The 22,777-nt window shown below is 39.1% G+C and overlaps 1 protein-coding gene across 1 annotated transcript in view; it reads left to right on the forward strand.

Moving 5' to 3' along the window:
• Positions 1 to 22,777, forward strand: part of LOC133995416 (matrix metalloproteinase-17-like) — a 63,871-nt gene that overhangs the window by 35,070 nt on the left and 6,024 nt on the right. The window contains exons 4-9 of the mRNA XM_062434806.1: positions 4,657 to 4,943; positions 16,085 to 16,261; positions 17,058 to 17,160; positions 19,121 to 19,203; positions 19,822 to 19,974; positions 20,423 to 20,680. Coding sequence (XP_062290790.1) covers positions 4,657 to 4,943; positions 16,085 to 16,261; positions 17,058 to 17,160; positions 19,121 to 19,203; positions 19,822 to 19,974; positions 20,423 to 20,680 — 1,061 coding nt within the window. The remainder of the gene's footprint in view (positions 1 to 4,656; positions 4,944 to 16,084; positions 16,262 to 17,057; positions 17,161 to 19,120; positions 19,204 to 19,821; positions 19,975 to 20,422; positions 20,681 to 22,777) is intronic.

The raw sequence follows: 22,777 nt of genomic DNA on the forward strand, positions 1-22,777 counted from the left end.
CATACTCGTACTCCTGTGCTATACAAGTCTGCAATGGAAGTCTGCATTTTGTAATGAGGAACATTTTTGGCGGGTAAGGAAAAGGAGACATCAGATACCCTGTCAGAGATGGAAATGTGTCTGTATGATCACTGTTCCCTCTGAGTGTAGTAGCCTGGAGAAACGCTGAAACTTAAGGAGAACAAACTCGACTAAAGTTAGAAATGAAGCCATAGGGAGTTGTCAGAAATATTGCTGCATTAGGAGAGTGTCTGTGCTTCTGCTTTTTACTTCCTCTTTTGCTCTCCCTCCCTCACATTAGCTCTCTGTTTTCTAACTAATTTTATCGCTCTTTTCTCCTTCATTATCTACTTCTTGCCTACATCCTGTTCATTCCCAGCTTTTTTTACTCTGCAGATTGGATATGCAGTGTAAACTGGGGAATTAATGAAAAATAATATTAACAATATAGTCCAATGTTGAGTCTCTCACATTCACAAACATTTGGAAGCACATATAACTAATGTACTGTATACATAATGTACACATAAACACAGCCATCCAGTCTTGCTCATCTAATATACAACCTATTAATGTTTGAGTCATTTGTGGAGGAAGCATTTACTTTCAAATCCCTGTGATGAGCTGTCAAGGTTGGCACAAGTACACAGAGCCAGTCTCAGTGATCAGAGTACTGAACAAACAATTATTTTGATCTACACCTTACACTGTGTGGTCTTTTGTACTGTCATTAACAAATTCAGTCTCCATCACAGTGGGAAATGCTTGAAATTGACATAAATGTTGAAATTTGTAAGTGCTAAGATTATGTCATATAAATGTTATGAGCAGTATCCATAGAAATTCTGATTTTATTGTGGCATTTTCCCATTGTTTTTTTTTTTTGTTTTTTTTGGGGGGGGGTGGGGTTGTCGTGCAAAGCCACCTTGGGAGCACTCAAGTCGAGCTGGCACGCTGCCAGTGCTTTTCCATTACACAGCATGGCAAGGTCAAATAAATTGGATGAATCTGTGGCACATGAGTTATGTCCAGTGGTACATTTAAGTGTCAAAGTAGGCCATGTAGAAAGGTGAAATGGTGTGTAGTATGTATTTTTATGAGGGAGAAGGAGGAGGTGTCATTTTAAGGATTTTAACAAGATAATTATGGAATTGTGAGATTGTGGAAAAAATAACATATTGGACACAAATTATTATTCAAAGTGGAGTCTTTTATCTTAAAACATGTCTGGAGGGGATCTTTAGCCATACCTAAAAAGGTAGTTTACATTGTCAGGCCTTAACAATAACAAAATTGCAGTTGCATAGGGATCATTATTGAGAAAACATTTCTATTGTAAAAATTACTTGGTGAGATCGATAAAAACTTTTAAAATGATCAATATTATCAAAGTTGTTTAAATGGCATGCTATTGAAATAAATCTGTTTTTTGTTTTTTTCAAAGAATCATCCAGTATCAATACTCTCTAGCTAAAGGTTGTGATTAAAGAAAGTAGATGTGAGACCTTTTTTTTAAAAATCGTTTTTATATCTTTTATCAACAATGCCAGTGGTCTTAAATCCAGAAGAAAGAGCCCCGCAAGCTCATCATCCATCAGGAAATAGAAAAAAGAAAGATAGCTAACCTTTAATGAACCGCTGATACACCATCACCATGACCAGAGATCCTAGTCTGATAAAAGAGCAAAAACCTGTGGGGGAGAAGCTTCATTCACAGGGATGACTCACCAACGCTCAGCAAGAGGTCCTTAATCATAAAGAATTTGAGTGTGAATTGAAACAAATGTCAAACAAATGATTTGTTTGACAGAAACTCGGCTTTCAAGATGCCAAATTTAACAAAAGAGGAATCTGAATGACACAGAGCTTTTTTTTATTATTAAGACGACTGTTTGTAGTGACAGAACTTCAGTCTCTGAACTTATTTGTGACCTAAATGTTTACCATGATTGGCACAGTCTGCGTTTGACAGTCCCATAGGTGGTGCAGCTTGTCTAAACTGATGAAAGGATATGGCTTTGGTGCTATTTTTGTGGAGTGAGATCTTTATATGTACAATAGAGGGTAGAGGAGTGCAAGTATTTTAATTTTGATTTGGATATTTTGATAATGTCATAATTCTTAAGATGTGATTCTTTTGGTGGTAACTGGATTAATACAAAAGATCCAGCATTCTGGGGTTGCAAACTCAACTGAAGCAGCTACTTTGCCAGAAATATGACAGAAGAGGAACTGGTGTGTCTGTTTACAGTACAGCCAAACAAACCCATGGTGTTTCAGTTAAAGTAGTTGGTCATGTTGGAGTTGGAGGTATGCAGCCTGCAGCATGCAAAAATATGATTATTGTTTTGTATGATCACAGTTCTAAGCTCGATGACAAATACATTGCTTTTCCGGTGACTGTTTTACAATGAGTGCAACCCAGTGTTTCACCACTTCAGTGTTTTTGAGGCTAATATGAATGATACAAAAGTACAAACCGTTACGCATCGTTTGCTGTGAAACTGTAAAACACTGAAAAACAACTACAGAATGTAAATGGTCATTGCTGGAAAAAAGTGTAACCCATGAAAGTCCACAAGATTAAAATATTAATACTCATTAGTGGTTCTCAAACTATTTCTATCTTTAATCACATTACACCCCCTACAATGGTTTTGTGCCCACTATGGGGGGCTTGCCACCAAGTTGGAGAACCACTGGATTTAGGCCAAGTTGGACTGTTCTAGTCTGACTCATGTTCTGTTGACAATCTGAAAATGTCACACTTTGTAACATTAAATGATTATGATATCCTGCTTTCCACTCCAGTTTATCGTATAAAGGCTTAAACCGAGTTAACAGATGTGTGCTGATGAATAATATTAAAAGAAAACCCGGATTAAAACACAAACTAAACCAAACAATATGGTGTGCCTTGACAGAATTAATTTTAAACCACTTTATCCAGGATTTACTGAAAAGTCACAGCTCAGCTGAGTTTCACCTCATTCTTAAGTGCGGTCACTTTCAACTCTTCCAACTGAGTTTACTGTCCTTTTTGCTTACATCATTTGCTTGCATCCTTTCACCATTTCATCCTTTTTTCACAGTTTCATTGCCTCTTCCAGGTAAATTGCAATATCACTTGTTTACCATTGTCCTTCAGTTTTAGTTTCAGACACCACATGTCTTGCTTGTGGAAATCAGTTGTTATGTGTGGGACATCAGGCCTTGTAGGCTTGAACTACAGTCCTTCAGAAAGAAATCTGAATCACTGTCCATATTTGTGCCCCTTTTTTGATTATGATACAGTCTCTTTTCATCGATGCAATTCACAGCACCTAAAAAAGAGATCAAAACTGTCAATAAAATCCAGCTGCTTGATGCTGCCTTTAGCTATGAGTCTCTTACGCAGGGCTTGCATGAATGAGAGATAGAGATGGCTATAAGGATACATGCAGTGCACCATAGCCATATACACAACACTGAACACTGACATTATGTCAAAGATACAATGTATGGAATGTTAGTGGAAGGACATCATTTGAAAGTACCTTCAGTATTTATTCATGTATTGAAGCCATCAGTAAAACAATATTGCCGTGTAGTGACTGTGTCTTGTTAGACATGGATTGTTGATGCTCATTCAGTTTGCCATTTAGTTCATTTTTAGCCAGTTGCTAAGCTGGTTGTGGTGGTATGACTGGGTTGTACTCTTGGCTAAGAGCCATGTTTCCTACTGATTAGATTTCAGATTTCTTCATCTTTCTTGTGTCCCGCAGCAGTCAGTAATAGCCAGTTCCCCTCTTGTATTTAGACAAAGTGCTCCTGAGGAGAAAGAAGGCTAGGGTATCATATAGAAGCAGAGAAGGAGGAGGAGGCAGAGACTGAGGCAGGTGAAGAGAAAAGAAAGGGAATGAGACAGAGAACAACAGAGTGAGGAAGGAGAAGGGTATGACGTCTGAACAGTTTTCTGTTTTTTCATGTCCTGCTTCTACTGTGGCTACAGATGGTAAAAATAAGAAGGCAGACAGGGAAACACAGTGGAAAGCTGGTGAGGTGATTCTTAAAAAAACTATGACATAATCTCTTCATTGCACATTGTATTCTCAACTTATTATCAATCTATGAGAAGCAGGTGCATCTAACCATGAAATTCAAAAACTGATGGACTAAAATAAACAAAAAACAAATTTCATTCAATATTGGAACAGTGGTAAACATTGTGTATCTGGCCTTTATGCTTTTGTGCAATTTAAAATTATCTTTCCATCCTGTTCCTCTACAGCATTTGCTGTGTACCAACCCCTCCCTTCTTCCCCACACTTTTACCTTGTATGTCTCTTGTCGATCTTCATGTTCGTCTTTGATTTGTCACCTTACACTTGACATCCTCCTCTTTTCTTGTCTCCTCCTACAGATTTTACCTCTTTTACCCTTTCCTTTTAATTTTCCTTTTCTTCTCATCTTGTATGTTGTCCTCTGTCTCCTCTGTTCTTGCCCAGCTCTGGTCTCTTGTCTTCAACTTTTACTTTGTTCTTCTGTCAAGTCTCCCATCCAGCTCCCTCTCATCAGCCACCTCTTCTCTCATCTCCTATCTTGTCCTCTCAACTCACCCATGTTCTTTCTCCTTCTTGCATTTAATGAATTATTTCTCTTCTTCCTCTCCCTCAGAGTAAGAACCTTTCCTAAAGATTCAGCCTTACTGGGCAGGGACACTGTTCGAGCCCTGATGTACTACGCCTTGAAGGTCTGGAGTGACATTGCACCACTTAATTTCCATGAGGTGGCAGGAAGTGACGCAGACATTCAGATCGACTTCACTAAGGCTGACCACAATGATGGATATCCCTTTGATGGACCAGGGGGCACTGTGGCACATGCATTTTTCCCTGGCGAGAGGTTCACAGCTGGGGATACACACTTTGATGATGACGAAGCCTGGACCTTCAGGTCACCAGGTGAGGAAAGTTGCAATCTGCTTATTAACCACAAGTCCCTGTGTGTTTGTTTGAATGTGTATCCATAAGGTGCCAGCAGCTATGATTTACACATATTTTATTTTCCAGCTATGTCTATATTCTCTAAAAATGATTTAATTTGCTATTAATTAATTTATCACAGTCTAAAGTTATTTAGGTCTGTTTTAAAACAGGGGTTATCCTGGGTAATATTGTAGAAAGAACAGCCCTTAATTGCTTTAGACCTCTGAGATTCAACTAATTGCAATGCTGTGAGCCGACTGACTTCCTATAATGTCGACATAATAGTGAAAAAAAAAGTTCTAACAAGATGTGTGCACTGTTGTTTTTGTAAAGCAAAGTTGCAGTTGTGTTATGATGAAATTATTAGAATTGACGAATTAGTCAACTGACTAACTGATGATCGAGTTCAATCAAGTTCAATCAAAAACAACCAACATTGCCTGGTTCTAGTTTCTAAAATGTGAGGATGTTTTTCTTTGGGTTTTGGACTGTGCAATTGATGGAAATTAATGATTGAAAAACATAATTGATAGATTAATCAATATTCATTAGCCCAACTGTTGAGATTTAAAAAATATATTTTATGCACCACACATGACATTCCATTAACCTCCATTTCACGAAGCCAGAAGTCAGTTGTGGAGATCTCATTAACCCCATTAAATAAATTAAAATTATCTGTATTGGTAATACTATCAAGATGGATTATTAACCTGAGCTAGATTAATTATTATCTGTACTGTATCATTATTAAGTCTGTCTTTATTACATGCTGTGATGGCCCATTTCAATGAAACACATTCACACAGTGTGTTTTGCTTTGAGCTGTGTGGGCTAATAGATTGGTTTATGCAATGTTATCCTGAGTGATCTGGCCAAATTTCTTTCATCAAACAGTTTTCAAAGAGCCTGATTGCCCGCTGAGGGAGATCTACGAGTTTGAAAAGAGGACAGGATGACAGCGGCTCTAAATGGAATTCAATCAGCTCTGCTGATCAGAAATAGATGAGCTTATATTAGAATTATCCCTCATTCTTAGACAGCTATGGAAAACACAACGCAGTCCTTTCCTGTTTAGGGCTCAGATAGTAACTCACTCACGTTCACGGATTCATTTTTTCACTCTTTCATACAGAACACTGAGTCCCTCACAGTACTATGATATCCATCCTCTCTGCAGACATCATCAGTCATTTGCCTCCTCTTCGAACATCTGCTAAACTATGCGTGTCCTTGTTTTCTTATGAATAACTGTGAACTGTTTGCTGGCTTTCTTGTTCACTGTGGTGCAAAAACAATTATCGGTTGCATTCAAAATGTGACCAACTGGTCATGTTCTGGAAACCAGAGGTTTTGTCATTTATAATCAGCTTCATTTTCTCTCCGCTGTCCTGTGCTCTTTATAAACAAGATTAGGTCAGAACCTAGTTTATGGTTGGAATGTGTACAAACCGTGAGAGGGTGAATACAGGAGTTTGTGGCATTTGGGCAACAATTTGACCATTCAGTCACTCAGTCAGTCAGTCAGGGACATTCATGTTTATAGGGCTGGCCCCGCTGTTACGGTCCAGCCAAAAAGAACTGGAGGTAGGTGGCAAGCAAGAAAGGGCGGGGGAGCATTATATATCCACTCATCTGGATGAAATGAGCAGATGGAGTGATCTAGTTGCACTGAATGCATCGTCAGGCAGAGGATGTTTCAGCGTGGTCACACAAATGACAGTTTAAACCATTAACTCTCCTTTTCTCTGAGTTGCTTTCTTTATTCTTCCTTTCTTCTGGATGACTACGCTTAAAATGACCTTCCTCTCTCTGCTCAATACCTCCATTCATCCCTTCTTTTTTAAAAGATGGATGGACATGATGAAAGAGGGAACAGTGATAAGAAGAGATGACGTGAGAAATATTTGGCTAAAACATCTCTCTCAGGTTTCCAGTTGAAAACATGAGTGAAGTAAAGCATGAAAGTTATGGATGGTTTGGAAACTGTAGTTTGATGAAACAATCCCAGCTCAAGGTCAACTCTCTGACAAAAACTTGTTGACTTAATGAATTACAACATTACACTACAACAATAACTATAAATCATGATGTGACACTGCCATACAGGTTACAAAGGATGTAAAATTTGTTATCAAACAAAAGATTGCACCCTTAATTATAAACAGAAGCTGATATAAATTGTTCCAAGAATCCCAGATATTTAAAAAATTGCATCAGAATCATTAGCCAAGTATCTATGCATATGTTACATCCTGTGTCATGTGTGTATTCCGTGTACCTGGCCTTTATTTCAAGGAGCTGAGACAAATCATTGGTCCTGTCCAATCAGTGGCAGCTAAGCAACCTAAAAATAATAATAATAATAATAATAATAATAATAATTTCCTTTGCTGTCATTGTGTAAGGCTTTCAATGGAGCTATCTGCTCTTCACATCTTTCCAATTGTGCAGTGACACACCTCCATTGTTAGACTATCATCTTGCTACTGTGTCTTTAAAAGTTTCTCTCTGCCTTTAACACATTCATGCTACTGGTATATGCACCCCTCCACATCCCCATTATCACCTAGTCTTTGCAGATTTATTAGTTTCATCACTTTGTCAACTTAATCAGCCTCATCAGACTCAATAGAAGTCATCAGCCACAACCACCACCAGTGTCTGGACTCCCTGGGGGGATTTATTATGCCGTTGCTCAGGGCTGATTTCCCTTCATTAAAAACTCTCCCTGTAGATTCTAAGCGCCAAATACTTTCTTGACAAGGTTTACTTATCATTATATCATGTTATAATAAACAATTATCTTCATTTCACGCACTATATCTCTCCTGATTGAAATGGGGGCTCGTCTAGGATAGGATCAGGAGCAGTAGTTTGGTTTGGTTTGGATGGTGTTCCTCCTGTACATAGTCATCCAGTCAATTCTTTTTTCGCTAGGTTTTGGTAGTTTTTGCTTTGTTTGTTCTCCAAGTATGGTGTGGTGGTAAGTAGCCTGTACAAGTTGCTTTTCAGATTAGAAGTAAACACTGGTAAATTAGATGCCAAGTGAACCTGCTGAACTGATTTCTCAGTTCTTCTGTCACCTCACTAATTCATTATTTCCCTTTTTCTTTTTTTTTGAGGTAACCCTGGGTGGAGACAAGTTTCTGTTGGAGGTATGCTCCATTGTGCTTTTGCCCTATTCTAGCTGATTATGCATTGCAATGTTTAAAGTTGCCTTAAGCCCTGCATCCCTCAAATAAGACATATAAGGTAGTATTTTGGATAGTTAGGGACTGGGGTCTTCTAGAGAACAATTTGTGACTTTTTAACACATGACAGCTTTATCTGTGCTTTGTGTTGTCAGGGGAGACAGGAGCTGGCTTTAGCTGTTGCGCTGGGTGTCCCAAACTCAACAGTTCATGATTTAGTGGCTGTGTTTAGTGCTATAGTTCATACTTAAGTTGTGTATGAGCTTTGTATTGTAGCTAGGTTACCATTTTTTAGGATGAGTTTTTTTTTATGGAAATCTTTTTGTGTGCTACATTTTGTGTTTAGCACTGACTTTGTAACTTCAGTTTTGACCCTTGGCTAAGCTGAAGTTTAATGGAGAAAGCATTGTACTTTATCGCTTCACGTATTTGAACATTAATTTCATTTGACACTTTTGTGTGTAGTTGCACTGTTAAGGTGTGTTATTAGTGTCGTAAGTCAACTTCAGGACTGGAAAACTGTGCCTAAAGTGTGACAAGGCATGGTAATATATACTGCAGGGGCAAGCTGCGGGGTAGGGTGGGTGGTGGAGGGTGGTCGTGTGTATTCTGTGTACCTGTCCTTTGCTTCAGGGCGCTGAGACAAATCATTTGTCCTGTCTAATCAGTGGCAACTATAAAAAAGCCTTTTTTTCTCACCACCTCTCCCTCTTTCTCAGCCAGCCAACTCTGCAGTAGCAGAGTCTTCTCCCACCACATTATTTGTTCTTTGTTTGAATATTTACTTAACTGACTGTTGTTTTATCTAGTTCAGCTCAGGTCAGCTCATAACAACAGCACACAAGGAATTTGACTAGGTTTCTTGTGGCTCTAAATGAACTGAACACTGTTCAGGACATGCACAGGCACATACAGCCAAAACAAAGTTGATCAGAGACATGTATATAAAGTGTGTTATATAAAGCATCACAAAAATGTTTTACTATCATCTGCTATATGAGTTCAGTTGCAGGTAGGTAGATGCACTGTAGGATTCAGTATGCTTGAATTGTCCTAAGGGTTGCATTGAGATGGAATCCTCAAGGCAAAAAGACCCGTGGAAGACCAAAAATGACCTGGCACAGAGCTGTGACTGACAAGGTAGCTAAGATAAACCTGACTTGGGGGAGGGTTTAACATGGTGCTGAGGATGGAGGGAGCTCATTGTGGCTTTATCTCCCTACAGGGGAAAGAGAGGATTACACATGCTTGAGATGAACTAGGTAATGTAAAATGTTGGCCAACTCCATCTAAAAGCAAAGTCTATAACTGTGGGAAGATCATACTCAAAGTTGTGGTGAAAAGCCTGCCTTCAGAGCCTCCTCTTGGCTTCGTCACACTGCCTTACTCATCTCTTTCCAAGAATTATGTCTTTTGCGTGTCCCTGCACTCTTGACTAAAAATGAGGAAAACAGACACATTTGGTCATTTTCTCCTCAAAGGCATTCAGTTGTGTGAAGAATGAGAAAAGGCGGCTTGACATCCTGCCTACTTTGTCACCAGAGCCCTTCTAGCTAATTGCTGAGTGAAGTGGTAGTGCATGACGAATTGTCAGTTTCGGAAATTGTCTAACGTGGTGCCCATAAGTCTGGCGTTGGAAAGCTGCAGAGAATGGGGGTTTAAGGCACCATTAAACAATTAGACAACCACTTAGTTTGAAGCATACCGAAGCCTTATTGCTGGTTATTTTCACTAAATTCTCCCAAATATAATCATACTGTAAGTGACATTCTCAGTCAGGTAAAATAAGCATTTTCTTGGAAGGAATTCGGACACAACATAACATTGACCTTTGTGGAGAAGGTTTTCATTTTTTATAAGAATGAAGTTTTAAAAAGTGGATTCCATGGCAGAAACCTGCACACATTTTGTGGTGAAGCCAAAGGTTCAGTCTTAATCACAAATCTGTTTTCGTGGGCTCATGTGCTGCATCCATTGTTCCAGTGAAATGTTGCTAAAAAAAAAGACTTTTTTAAATTATGTGTTTCTTGTGGGTAATAATGTCTGTATTTTGTCTTGGTTTCTATAAAATTGCAACAACCTAACCAGTGCAAGGGTGATTGTTATTGCCATTCTGTATACCATAATTTGCTGAGAAGTCCCTGAAGCCTAGAAGTGAAGTGGTGCCAAAAGTTTGTGATATATGAGGATGCCATTATTTCTCTTCTGATTCCAAGTGAAGCCTTTTTCCTTCCAGGAGAAACATTGCATTGCACCCCTTGGCAGCCTATACCTATTTCTAACTAAACCCCTTTCTCACCTCAGCTCAGACATACCAAATACAGTAATTCCTGGATGAAAGATGAATTCATGACAAAACCTGACATGAATACGTTTTCTAAAGCTGGAAGCAAAACAGAGAGAGAAATCTGTAAGCAAGCAGCATGTAATGAAGCAGCTGCACTGACAAGATGAGTGATTTTGCCACACAGGCACGGTGACAGCAGGCCTATACACTGTGTGATTTACAGGGTTATGTGTGCATTATCTTGTGCAATGCCCTGTATAGAACAGATCTCAGTTAGTGTACACGTATACAAACGCTTTATTTGATGTTGCCTCATTCTGAAAAAATTGCCACTTATGGGCCATTCCCAGGGTGAATTCCACGAACAAGCATCCAAGCAGATTATCAATTTATATAAATCATATTTGTGTCCATTCCTACATTGTAGCACTTTCTGTGCATTTCATTATAATATATAATCAATATAATCTTGCAATTTTGCTTTAGTCAACTAGGTGCAAGTGTTAGGATGTCATTTGTTTACTGTGTCAACCAAAAGTATTAGCTATATGTGTTACAATAAATGTATTATGGTTGTATAAATACTAATAATAATGGAAATAAACACTTATGTAGACAAGTAGCAAATACAAAATAGCAGTTGTACTTTTAAGTAATGTTACTTACAATTAATTTTACACAGCAAAAAGGCCATCATTATTCTTCTTTTGTTGTAATGTGATTAGTTGTTGCAATATCACTATCACGCTCATTTTGCATCCTGTTCAGGTTTTGCTAATAGATATATCAGATCCAGGTTAGCCTCTTTTCCACTAGCTCCTGTAACTGAATGCAATTTCTCACTGAACAGTTCTTTCATCTGCCTTTTTGAAAGAAACTAAAGACTGTTTATGAGGTTCACTACCCATATTTGAAGACAAATTGGTATTCACGACAGCACTAACTTGAGGGAACTAAATGGAAAACTTGATGATTTTTAGGAAGTTAAGCAATAATTACTTTGTGAGCATATCGCCCATGGAGTTAACTTCTCTGTTGAGCCATAACGTTTTACTGATGTTCATTAAAGACAATTTAAGAAATGTTTTAATTAACTTGTTTTTAATATAGTGAATCACATGACACACTTTTGATTACATCCTATGCTTGAGGATGGACTTTAAATTTATTGCGTTATTACTAATGTCAGATTTTCAGTAAGGTTTTCTTTTAGAAAGTTCCAGTCTCCCTTCTGATCTCTATAATATGTTGAGCTCAGAACTGTTTCACCAGTTGAACTTGTCATTTTATAGACATGTGGTTATTTTCTTGTCATGACACACATGTTTGACACACAAACTCTCACATTTTACCTTAACCTCTTTTAGCATTTTTATGATTGCTACACTACTTTCCTGTTGTTGATGTATTGTATGACGGTATTTCTTACACGCTTGTTTACTTCTAGTTGTTTCATACTTTATTTATTTTTTCTTTAAAAAAGACTTCTGTGTAGTACTCTTTCTCTTTGCACTTGTACCTAGTCAGCTACATCAGAATTTGTACCATGGCTCTTTCTGAGTCACTGTCCTCTAATTCACTTATAAGTGACTTTGGATAAAAGCATCAGCCAAATTACAAAATGTAAACGTAAAACAGCAAAGAGTAAATATTTTGTGAAACCAAAGTCTTTGTCTTCTGATATTGCAGATCTTGAGGATGAATTTGATTAAGCTCTACCTTCTCCATAACAAAACTACATTTTCATGAAATTAGTTTTCCTCATTAAGAAAATATACAACAGTAAATATTTTGCAGATCAAAAAACTAAATCTCAATTGTAAATATCACAGATTTGAAGACTTTCTTTAATGGTCGGTTAACAGATTCATTTTGTTGAGCTGTGGTCCACTTGAGGGGTCTATGGAAAGATATAGTGCCCTATTGACTGCATTTTGGACTGAACTTCAATCTGAGGGATGGAGCTTGTAGTGAGTGTGTGTGAAGCTGACTACCACAGCTGGTGAGTCTGTGATGGGGCCAGGACCTGCGTGGGTCTCCCTCCTTTGTTTTGCGCTGTCAGGGCTGTGAACCATATGTCACAGGACAGCAACTCAATCTGCTCCAATTAGACCTCCCAGCAGGCCGCAGCAGTGGCAGGACAAGCAGACAACACTTTCATAGCCTGAGTGTGTGTGTGTGTGTGTGTCTGTTTGAAAGTGTGTGTGGGACAATGGGGGGCCGGCAACAACAGCTGCATAAATGTATATTTGGTTAATGGGAGCAGGGCAGTAAAGGAGGAAGAGGTTAGAGGTGTCCATACGACTGTATTCTGTCTTTGTCATAATAGTTGTTTTTTTTCATCAGAGAGCTTTCCAATAGAAAGTTAATCTAAGTAGTTTTTACCTTTCACATTCCAGTTTACTGTTATTCATTTATATACAAGTGAATGCAATGTAATTCCTCTCAGGAGTCAAGCTGCAAAAGAAAAAGCAAACAATACAATAATACATACAAAACAGCAGACAATAACAAATCAGAAGTCCTTGAGACGTGTAAAAAGTCTAAGTGCACTTAATTAATATTATATCATAAAAGTAGTCTAACTCAAGGGTGATGGCATCCGTTGTGTTAGTACAGTGAAGTGGCCTTCAATGTGGAAGAAGGTTAAAATATGGCCAGATTCTGTGAATCATCATACCTTGTTAGACATTCCTGTTTTCAAGGATACTTCTTTCCTCCACTGTGGTGAATCCCCTCAAGGGTGAAATTCGCATCCAGTGCATCAAACCTTTTCATCTGTAAAGCAAGCACACAGACATCTATTTTTAACCGTTAAATCTTCTGAAGAAGAAACTCATCTCAAATGTCTTAAGAAGGGTTTTACTTGACTAATCAGCTCCCTGAAGATACTCCTAGCCACAGACCAGGTAGATGTCTCTCTTCTCCTGTGGTGTGGTCATAAAGTTCGACTAACCTACTGCTTTATTTGGCTGTTGAGTTTGCCGTTTATACCACACCGAGGCTGATATAGACTCACGCACTCAGGCAGAAGAAATAAAGTTAATTAAACAACTCTCCATTTCTTAAAGCCACACTCTGCCAGTCTCACCCCACCGCTATCTCACAACATCCTCCTCCAACATCATCAGCTTGTCTCAAAGGCATTGTTTAGCTGATTTCAGTATCTCTGTCTCTGCATGTCGTTTTGCTTGTAAGACAGCAGATGTTAAGCCCTGCCTGGTGTAGCTCTGCTCCCACAAAGGTATCAGATTCACAAATTGTTGTTCTTAGCAACTTTTTCAAAAGCATGCTAATCCCTTGAGAAAATGCAAACTTGTAAGGTCAGCCCAGAAGGTAAAAAGGAAATGCTGTTGCTTTAGCAGATTGTAGAGCTCTGTAATCGTCTTTATTAAAATTACCTTATCAGACAAATCCTATACTCAGTAATTGCCTTTGCTAATTCCCTTCCCCCATCTCCTGGTGCATTGTTCTCAGCGGGACCCTGAATCTGGGTCCACTAAGGCCATCTCCTAATGTGTATGATGATGTGGAATAGTAGAATATTAAGCAACACATTTAGCAGACCAGTTCACCCCTGCTGTGTGATTGATAGTTCTGGCATCCATTAGCAGCAAGTCACAAGAGGCAGAATCTCGGTGTGATCAAATAAGTGGAGGTCTGGAAGTGCTGTTTTTGCTTTGACAGGCAGTAGATTGCTTCTGTTAATTATCACTCCACCAGCATTCTGCATACTGATTACCCTGACAGAAACAAAAGCGTCATTAAGCAGGTGAAATTTTCATTGCATTCAGCTCTCTGTGTGTGTGTGTTCTTCTGCGGTGTGCATGCATGCTTGGCTCCATGGTTAATGTCCCTGTGAGGATTGGAACTCTGTGATAGAGAAGAAACCCTAATAAGAAATACAATAAGAAGCAAAGTTGGTTTATAATTACTACATTATCATGCTTATAAACTTGCTATCTGACCATTGATGGGTTAGCAAAAGAGAAACAATTTCACTGACCTTTACTTCCAGCACTGCATGAGTAGCAGCCTGTTACTGCAGCTCTGGCCTCCTTTCTGTTTTTTTGTGTTCTTTTGTACACTAATCTCTAATCTCCATGTGCAACTATGGGTGTGCAATTGGTGAGATTAGCAGTTTTGCTCATTTTATTACAGACTATATAAACTTTTGTGTAGAGAACACTGTGCCTATGTAATTTTGCACAAGTTCCAAGTGAGGATTGAGGATTGACTGGAAAAAAAGGCACACAGGAATATTTTAAAGGTCTAGTGAATGTAGTTCTTAATTCTCATCCTCAGCATCAGAAAATTAAAGCATTAGGTTAATAAAGGGCTACTTAATGACTCACTGGTGAATTCAACAGAACAAAGATTCAACCCCTAAATATAGATTAGAATTCAATAGCCTGTAGAGTCCTCTCTGTCTCTCTATCTATTTCTGCCTTCCTAAATGAATCTGGTTCACTTACCCAATTCTCTCCACCCCAACGTTATCCACAGGCATAAGGTCTTTTCTGTCAGCCTCACATGGACCATAAATATGATGACATGGTACATACTCTGTTCTGAGTCCCTATTCTCTCCCTCTATCCTTCCTTTTGTTCACCTTTCCTCTCTGCACCCTGTGCTCCTGTAGATTAGAGTTGGCATTTGCCTTCTGTATACCCCAGGTGGGTACTGTAAGCACAAGTGCATGTCCCAAGCCGAGGCCAACCTAAGGTTAACCAAATGCAGATTTGAGCCTAGCCACCAAGGGACTCTAAGCTAGCTTTGCTTGACACGCTAGCTCTCCATATTTTTACAAATCTAAATCTCCAAGCCCCAGGTTTTGTCTTGCTTCGCAGAGCCAGAGAAGGAGTTTTCGAGGCTTTTTCTTCTCTTTCTTTTTTTTTTTTTTTTGCTGAACATTGAGGGAAAGGTGCTTTAATAGCCTGCAGCCTCTTTAGGTTACTTTCTGCACTCAGGTTTTGATTGGCAACCCAGGGACTCAGGCAGTATTACCATAGTTATCTCACTACACCACACTCCTAACAGCCCTCAAAGCCTCCTGAGCTGTCTGTCATGCCTCTTAATTTGCACCGTAAGCAGATGAGTCGGAAAAAGGATACCTGAACAGGGGTTTGAGTGGGTCAATTTAGGACAGAGACTCACAGTATAGCAGAAAAGTCACGTTGGTGATGGTGTGTCCTAAAGATGTTTATCGCATTTCGAAAAAACTATAGAAGATATAGTTTCTAGAAATTCATACTCAGAGATGTTGTTTGGTAAATTCAGTGTATCATTACTATTTTAAATTCATTGTTTAGTTACAAAAACTAACACCTCACACTAAAACTGTCTAAACCATGTGATCTTTTGAATCAAGAAAAGCAAATCATTTAGCTTAGAGGTCTACAAGTTAGCTCTGTTATCTACTAAATTATGGGTGTAATAACCACTATAGTTACTCTATTGTAGCCTCACGCAAAAAAGTAACTGATGTTCACCTATAACACGAACACTGAGCAGCGTGCACATTAACCCGGGATTGTGACCAAGGTTGTGGAGACAGCACCCAGGTTTATCACCATAATGTAGTCTGTCAACTTTAATTTTATGTAATTATCTTTTTTTCTCTCTGACTTCTTCAGACTCTCATGGGATGGACCTGTTTGCTGTTGCAGTTCATGAGTTTGGTCATGCTATCGGCCTGGTCCATACCTCAGCCATGGAGTCCATCATGAGACCATACTACCAGGGTCCTGTAGGAGACCCTCTGAAATATGATCTACCCTATGAAGACAAAGTCCGCGTCTGGCAGCTCTATGGTATAAGGAAACATGTTGTCAACTTTCTATGTGTCTGTTGTGTGAAAGAGAATGGGAAGGCAGAGTACAATCATTTCCATCACAGTACCCTTTAAAAAATCTTCCTCGAGTGTTACAAAAGTGATGATGATTAAATATGGTATTTCAGTAGTTGGTTAAGGCTGGGGAAGATGCTGTTAAAAAACAGCAGGAAGTGACAGCATGCATGACATTTATAGGAGGCCATTGTTGAAAAATATTTTACAGTCAGCTTTCCATGTATTTCCAAAGTGATTGTTCTCCAGTTTTCTACACTGCACATGCACCTGCAGTCTGTTAATGCAAATTAAAACCTTTTATTAGAACATAATGAACATGGCGCAGGTGCAGTGTTGGAAACCCCAGTTTGCTGGTGTCAACCTAGCAGATTGAAGTGCAAAGGCCTTATCATACAGGAAGCAGCAACTGATGAGCTCTGTAGAGCAAGGTTATTGATTTAATGAAAACATGGGTGGAGTTAATTGGACTTTGTTATGGCATGCGACCTTATCACACCACTCTCCGATATAGGAAATGGCAATGTGAGAGCAGAGAGTGATACACATGAAGATGAGAACAGGACAATGAAGTGGGGGATATTAATTTAATCAAACTGAAGTGAACCGAAGTGGAGTAAAGTCAAGTGAAGTGTGAGAATTAACATTAAAATCGATACACAATGTAAAATAAAGAATAATAAAGAAAATTGCAAACAATTAAGGATAAGCAGAATGATATAATGTACATCAATTTGAGTTGACCTGTGACCTCATCCCAGGTGTCCGAGACTCTGTGTCCCATACAAATCGACCAGGCAACCCCTCCCAGACGGCTGAACCACCTGTCCTGCTGGACCTCCCTGAAAACAGATCTACTCTTCTGTAAGTAGAAGATTCCCAAGATATAGTGCTATCCATTCAATTACATTTTATTTATATAGTGCCAAACCACAACAGATTATATCTCAGGGCACTTTTCACATAAAGCAGATCTAGACTATACTCTTTATTTTACAGAGATCCAACATTCCCCCATGAGCAAGCACTTGCTACTGTCAACCAGTTCTATACAGCATAGAAATAATTAGTCGTCTTTCAACAGTCCCTAAGTCTCTGTTGCTTTCGGTTTCTGCTTCTCAAACATACAGACCTCTACTTTTGTACCAAGATCAAATGCAGTGACCTTGCAACACCAAAGTTGTAGTTTTGTTTGGTGACAGAGGATGTTTTCCAGGCTTCACTCATTCTGTAATCCTAGTCAACATAACACTGCTTGGGCTGTAATGTCCAGAGGATTGCAGCTGAGATGTGAGAACCAGGTAGCACCTTTGCAATTTTGGTTTCAAAAATGATGTCTGCACTACAACTGACTCAGGACACATCTTATTAGAACTCATGGCTTCAGTTCGGCAAAGGTGCTCACACATATAAACTCCTTTTAAATCACACAAACCTTTTAAATCTGTGCTACACTCATGTTTTAAGATGATATAAATCCTTTTACTAGGCATGTTTACACAGCCATAAAATTGGCTAGGGTGAGGTTAAGGCAGTAAATGAGACATCCAAAAGAACATCATGCTCTTAATAGGCTTCACAAAAGTAGTATTTATTGCAGATTTACCACATTGGATCTCATTCTATTTTTCTGATGACTCTATGTACATCAGAATTTGTAAATGTGTTGTGATTGTTTTTTAATTTGCTAACTTTTTTTCCACATCTGCCAAGAAAGAATGTAATGAATCCATGCAGGAATACTTAGCATTTGCTGAATGTAAAACAAGTTTTCTGGAACTTGATATGAAGTCATGAGGTGCCAACATAGCAAATTAGCCGAGAGGCCGAGAGTGAGCTTTGGAGCCAGCCCATCTAATTAAATGATTCCCTAAAGCACGTTGAGCAGCTATCAGCCTTATTTTTTCAGATTATCAAGGATAATTAGACTTAATTTTGTCCATTTAAGTATCACACACACCCCCAAACCACCAAGCTCTAACATTGGAGTAGCCCCCAAGAGATACAACCAAACACAAAAATGTCTTCATTCTGACGGTCTGCAATTCAAATTAGTTTCACAAAACGCACACAAGTACGCACACACAACAGTAAACAACAAGGCAGTACTGAGAAGTACATCTGACATCTGAGCTACAGCTTAGCCTTGGTGGGATATTTAACCATGCTCCCCAGTTTCAAATTTCGCCTGGCTTCATTAATCATTTCCCAACGAGTCAGTCAGGTCAAAATGCGGGAAAAAGCTGGATTAGGCTTGACAAGGGAGCCAATACTGACCACTAGGCAGTGGTGTAACAGAGCTATGAATAGGGACCTTTGTTGGTAATATAAGGCCTGGCGGGATCCCTCTCTTAGTCCTGTGATGCTAATGGCCTCATCATTAGCAGGCTGACCACGTCGATGCTTTATATCACTTATAAACCCGAGGGATAAATGCACCGAGGGACCTCACCATGTCAGCCTGATAGCATCTCCTCTTTTGTTTAGCCAGGTTTCACAGACTCATGAACCCAGTCGCAGTGGATGACAGGAAAAACCTGAACAAAATTTGGATGCATAAAAAGATCTTGAAATAGATTATCTGATTTAAAGGGAACAAGTATTAACAGATTTTGCCATAAAAAAAACTTTCCTTCACTTGTATAATTCTATATGTTATCATTTATCATTTGTTGATGATGGGTTACTCATCAGAATACAAAACAACATAGTCTGTGATGTTTAAACATTTATAGTGTCTTAAATGTCCAGTTTTACATAAGAGGTTCTTTTTTCACAATTGTTAAAATCTTCTCTACTGGTTTTTTCTTCACATCTCTCTCAGGCTGGCGCGAGATGCCCCAGACAGATGCACCAGTCACTTTGATGCAGTGGCCCAGATACGAGGGGAGGCCTTCTTTTTCAAAGGTACAGAAGCACAAAGGGAGAAAGACAGATGCAAAGCTTCAGAGCTGTGTAGGGGAAACTAGAAAGGAAATTAGCTAAATGAGCTGAAGTTAGAGGAGGAAGAGCAAATTAAAGAAGCAGAGAGAAAAGGAACGAGGATGGAGAGGAGAGACGGGGTAGATGTAGACACCCAACTGAGCCAGTTCAGCCCTGCTGAGAGACTGCAGTCCAAAAATTACATCAGGCTTTCATGTTTGCCCTCTGGAGGAATGACCCTAAGCCTCCCACGGACAACAGAAACAAGAAACAGACTCACATACCGTCAGCAGCAGCAGTGTTAGAAAAGTATGGTGAACTTTAACTGGCCTTTTCATAAATCATTTTTAACCTGTTCAATGTATTATATAACACGAGAGATGACATGATGAGATGACCTTTTGAATGTATTTAAACAAATATGGCAACAGAAATATGAACCCTCTATTTCCTCATTCCTCATCACAATCATTTACATTTGCAAGTTCGAGAGTTCCGCCCTTCAGGAATGCATAAAAATAACAACTAATTAATGATCACCACAGTCATATACAAATCAGCATCTTGAATGTTAGTGATCCTCCTTTGTCCTATGCTTTATAGGAAAGTACTTTTGGCGCCTAACTCGAGAGAAGCACCTGGTGTCTCTGCGTCCTGCTCAGCTCCATCGTTTCTGGAGGGGCCTACCAGCCAATCTTGACAGCGTGGATGCCGTGTATGAAAGGCCTGGGGACCACAAAATAGTCTTTTTCAAAGGTACAGTCCCAACAAAGTCCCTGATGACCTGCCGACTTTTAAAAATGTGATTTATTTACACTATAATGGTGCTGGATGAAAAAAGACAGTTCACACCTTTCTTACAATGTGGCTGGGACAGATAGAAACTGTGTGACTTCCTTTTTCTATATGTGAGAGTACAGGAGCGTTATGAATTTAATTAAAAGACAGAGTTGCTGAAACAAGGGCGAGTTGCATATTTGATTTAAAATGTAAAACACCTTTCCTGGGAGAGAATATTCTTCATTGTCTGCATGGCAAAAAAAACTGCCTAATTTATATCTCATTTATTTATTTTGTGTGTAACTTTCATATCTTTTAGGTTTTTCATCTTTCCAAATGTATCATCTCAAATTCATGTCATTACCGCGATGTGTGATTTATAAAACTGTAATTTCTCAGACACCTCTTTGTCGGCCCTCTTCAGGTCTAAAATATTGGATTTTCAAAGACAACATCATGGAGGAGGGTTACCCACGTCCCATCAGTGACTTTGGCCTACCCTCAGAAGGTGTGGATGCAGCATTTGTTTGGCTACACAATGACAAAACCTACTTCTTCAAGGGCAACCACTACTGGCGCTACGATGACCACCTGAGACGTATGGATCTGGGTTACCCTAAAGACAGTACACTTTGGAAAGGGCTGCCTACAGAACTGGACGATGCCATGAGGTGGTCTGATGGTAGGTAGACGTAAAAAAATGAAGCTCACTTCTTCCTGTTGTTATATGAACTCAAAACACAGTGGGATTTGCCTCCTCCCAGGGAATCTCCAGGCACTCCCAGGCATGTGGGAGGTTTAGTCCCTCTGGTGTTTTTCAGTGTCTGAACTCTCCTAGTGTGGCAAAAGACAACTCAAAGAGAGGCAATGGTTGAATTTTTTGACCTTGTCATACTGTCACAGAGAGTAAAGCCTGTCATTCTGCAGAGAAATTTCATTTTGACCCCATGTCCACAGGATCCAAGATCTCATTCTTTCTGTCATTGTTTGAGATTAAAGGTGACAGATGAAATGAGGGTATATGGAAAGGTTTGTTTGGGGGTGTAAGGCATCAGTACACTTCAAATAAGGTACTCGTCTGATCATCTAATGGCATCTAAAACTGCCCTTCCAGCAAGAACAGAAATTTTCCCAACCAGACAAGCCAAAAGCCCTGCCTGCTTTATGCATTTATTGACCATGGATGTGGATGTGTGAAAATAAACAGGGTTTGTCTTTTGTCTTTACACCCAGTTGCATGACTCATTATGCCAGCAGTTTGTTTGGCATTTACTAACGCCTTTACTCTTTCCCAAAACTGTCTGTTACACTGCTTCCATAGCTGCAGCCAGTGTTCTTATAAAATCTAATTCAAAAGTGAGGTTAAAAACCTTCACTGTTTCAAAAAGGTGGCATCCTCTCTGAGAAACTTTATGTAATATGCAGGAGCGATAATAAAGCTGTATTGCTATTTTTTCAATATTCCACAACATAAATGATCAAAACGGTAAAGTAATCTATCACCCAGAGTAGAAAGGTATACAGAAAGAAGCCAGTGACATATTTGACTTCCTTTGTCTTGATTAAAAATTGATTAAAAAGACATTCTAATTTATCACATTCAATGTATGAATGATGGATCACCGTTGTCTGTTTCTTCAAGCTACAAATTATCACCTTTCTCTGAGAAAAATAGAGTTGCAACACTCCATCAGAGCGTCACTCCACTGGTAGCTCTGGCATTGCTGGTGCCTAAAGGCAAGACCATGCAATATCCTTCTCAGGGGAAATCCTCTGAGTGGATGAACTCTGAGAGAAAAATGAGACAAGGATGGAACAATTATGCAAATTAGCAAAAATGCAGCTGCCAAATCTTGGATGAAGTTTTACTATCAAATTACAATTCTGAGCCATCTTCCTAAGTGCAGTAAAGCATTAAAATTGTTGGAATCACTGGAATGCATGTTAGCAGCATGGCTAAAAAGGATATCAATAATCGCAACAAGTGATGGATCGCCATTCAGTTAAATTTGTAGTCCCCAGAGGATGACTCTTAAACATTTTGATATCCCCCAGACTTTTTCCTCCGATGTCACAATGAGGTCGACATTTTTTACTTTTCTGTCTTGACCAACATCTATGCAATGGATTGACACAAAATGTTGTGTAGACATTCTTGTTCCCATATCCGCTTACTATTGTTATAATACCACCATGAGGTTTTTCTAGCGTGCATAAAAATTATGGGTATATCCAAATTAAAATGATGAAAAATCCCTTTCATCAGCAATGGAGATGTCTCCACTGTCCCTGCATCTGTGCCTCAGCCTCTGACTCACTCACTGTCAAGCACCTAGATGTCAAGAGAGGTGGTAGTGATGATTATTTCATGAGCAGTATTCTTTGACATGTATAAGTATAGCAAAACTGTATAGTTAAACTGAATGTAATTGCAACTGAATCTAAAGTAGGACTCTGTGACACTGGAAATTTACCCAGTCCAAAGACCAAGCAGTGGGACAAAAATTGCTCCTCAAAAAGTAGAATATTATTCAAGTATGTGACTCAAGTTATACATGGGCCAGCCAGGCTTTTATTTGTCAAAACAGGGAGCTAGTTAAAGTAACCTGATTACAGTACAGTGATGACATACTTTCCTCTTTGTTGAAAATAATCTCCATATGTCCATGTTGTCTGGGGGAGCAAAAAATAGACCAGTCTACTCTACAGTAACAATTGAATGAAAACTAGCCCCCCTCCCCAACTTATCACGCAACAGGTGAACAGAATAGAAGCATTT

This window comes from Scomber scombrus, chromosome 15 (assembly GCF_963691925.1).
Source record: "Scomber scombrus chromosome 15, fScoSco1.1, whole genome shotgun sequence".
NCBI lineage: Eukaryota > Metazoa > Chordata > Actinopteri > Scombriformes > Scombridae > Scomber > Scomber scombrus.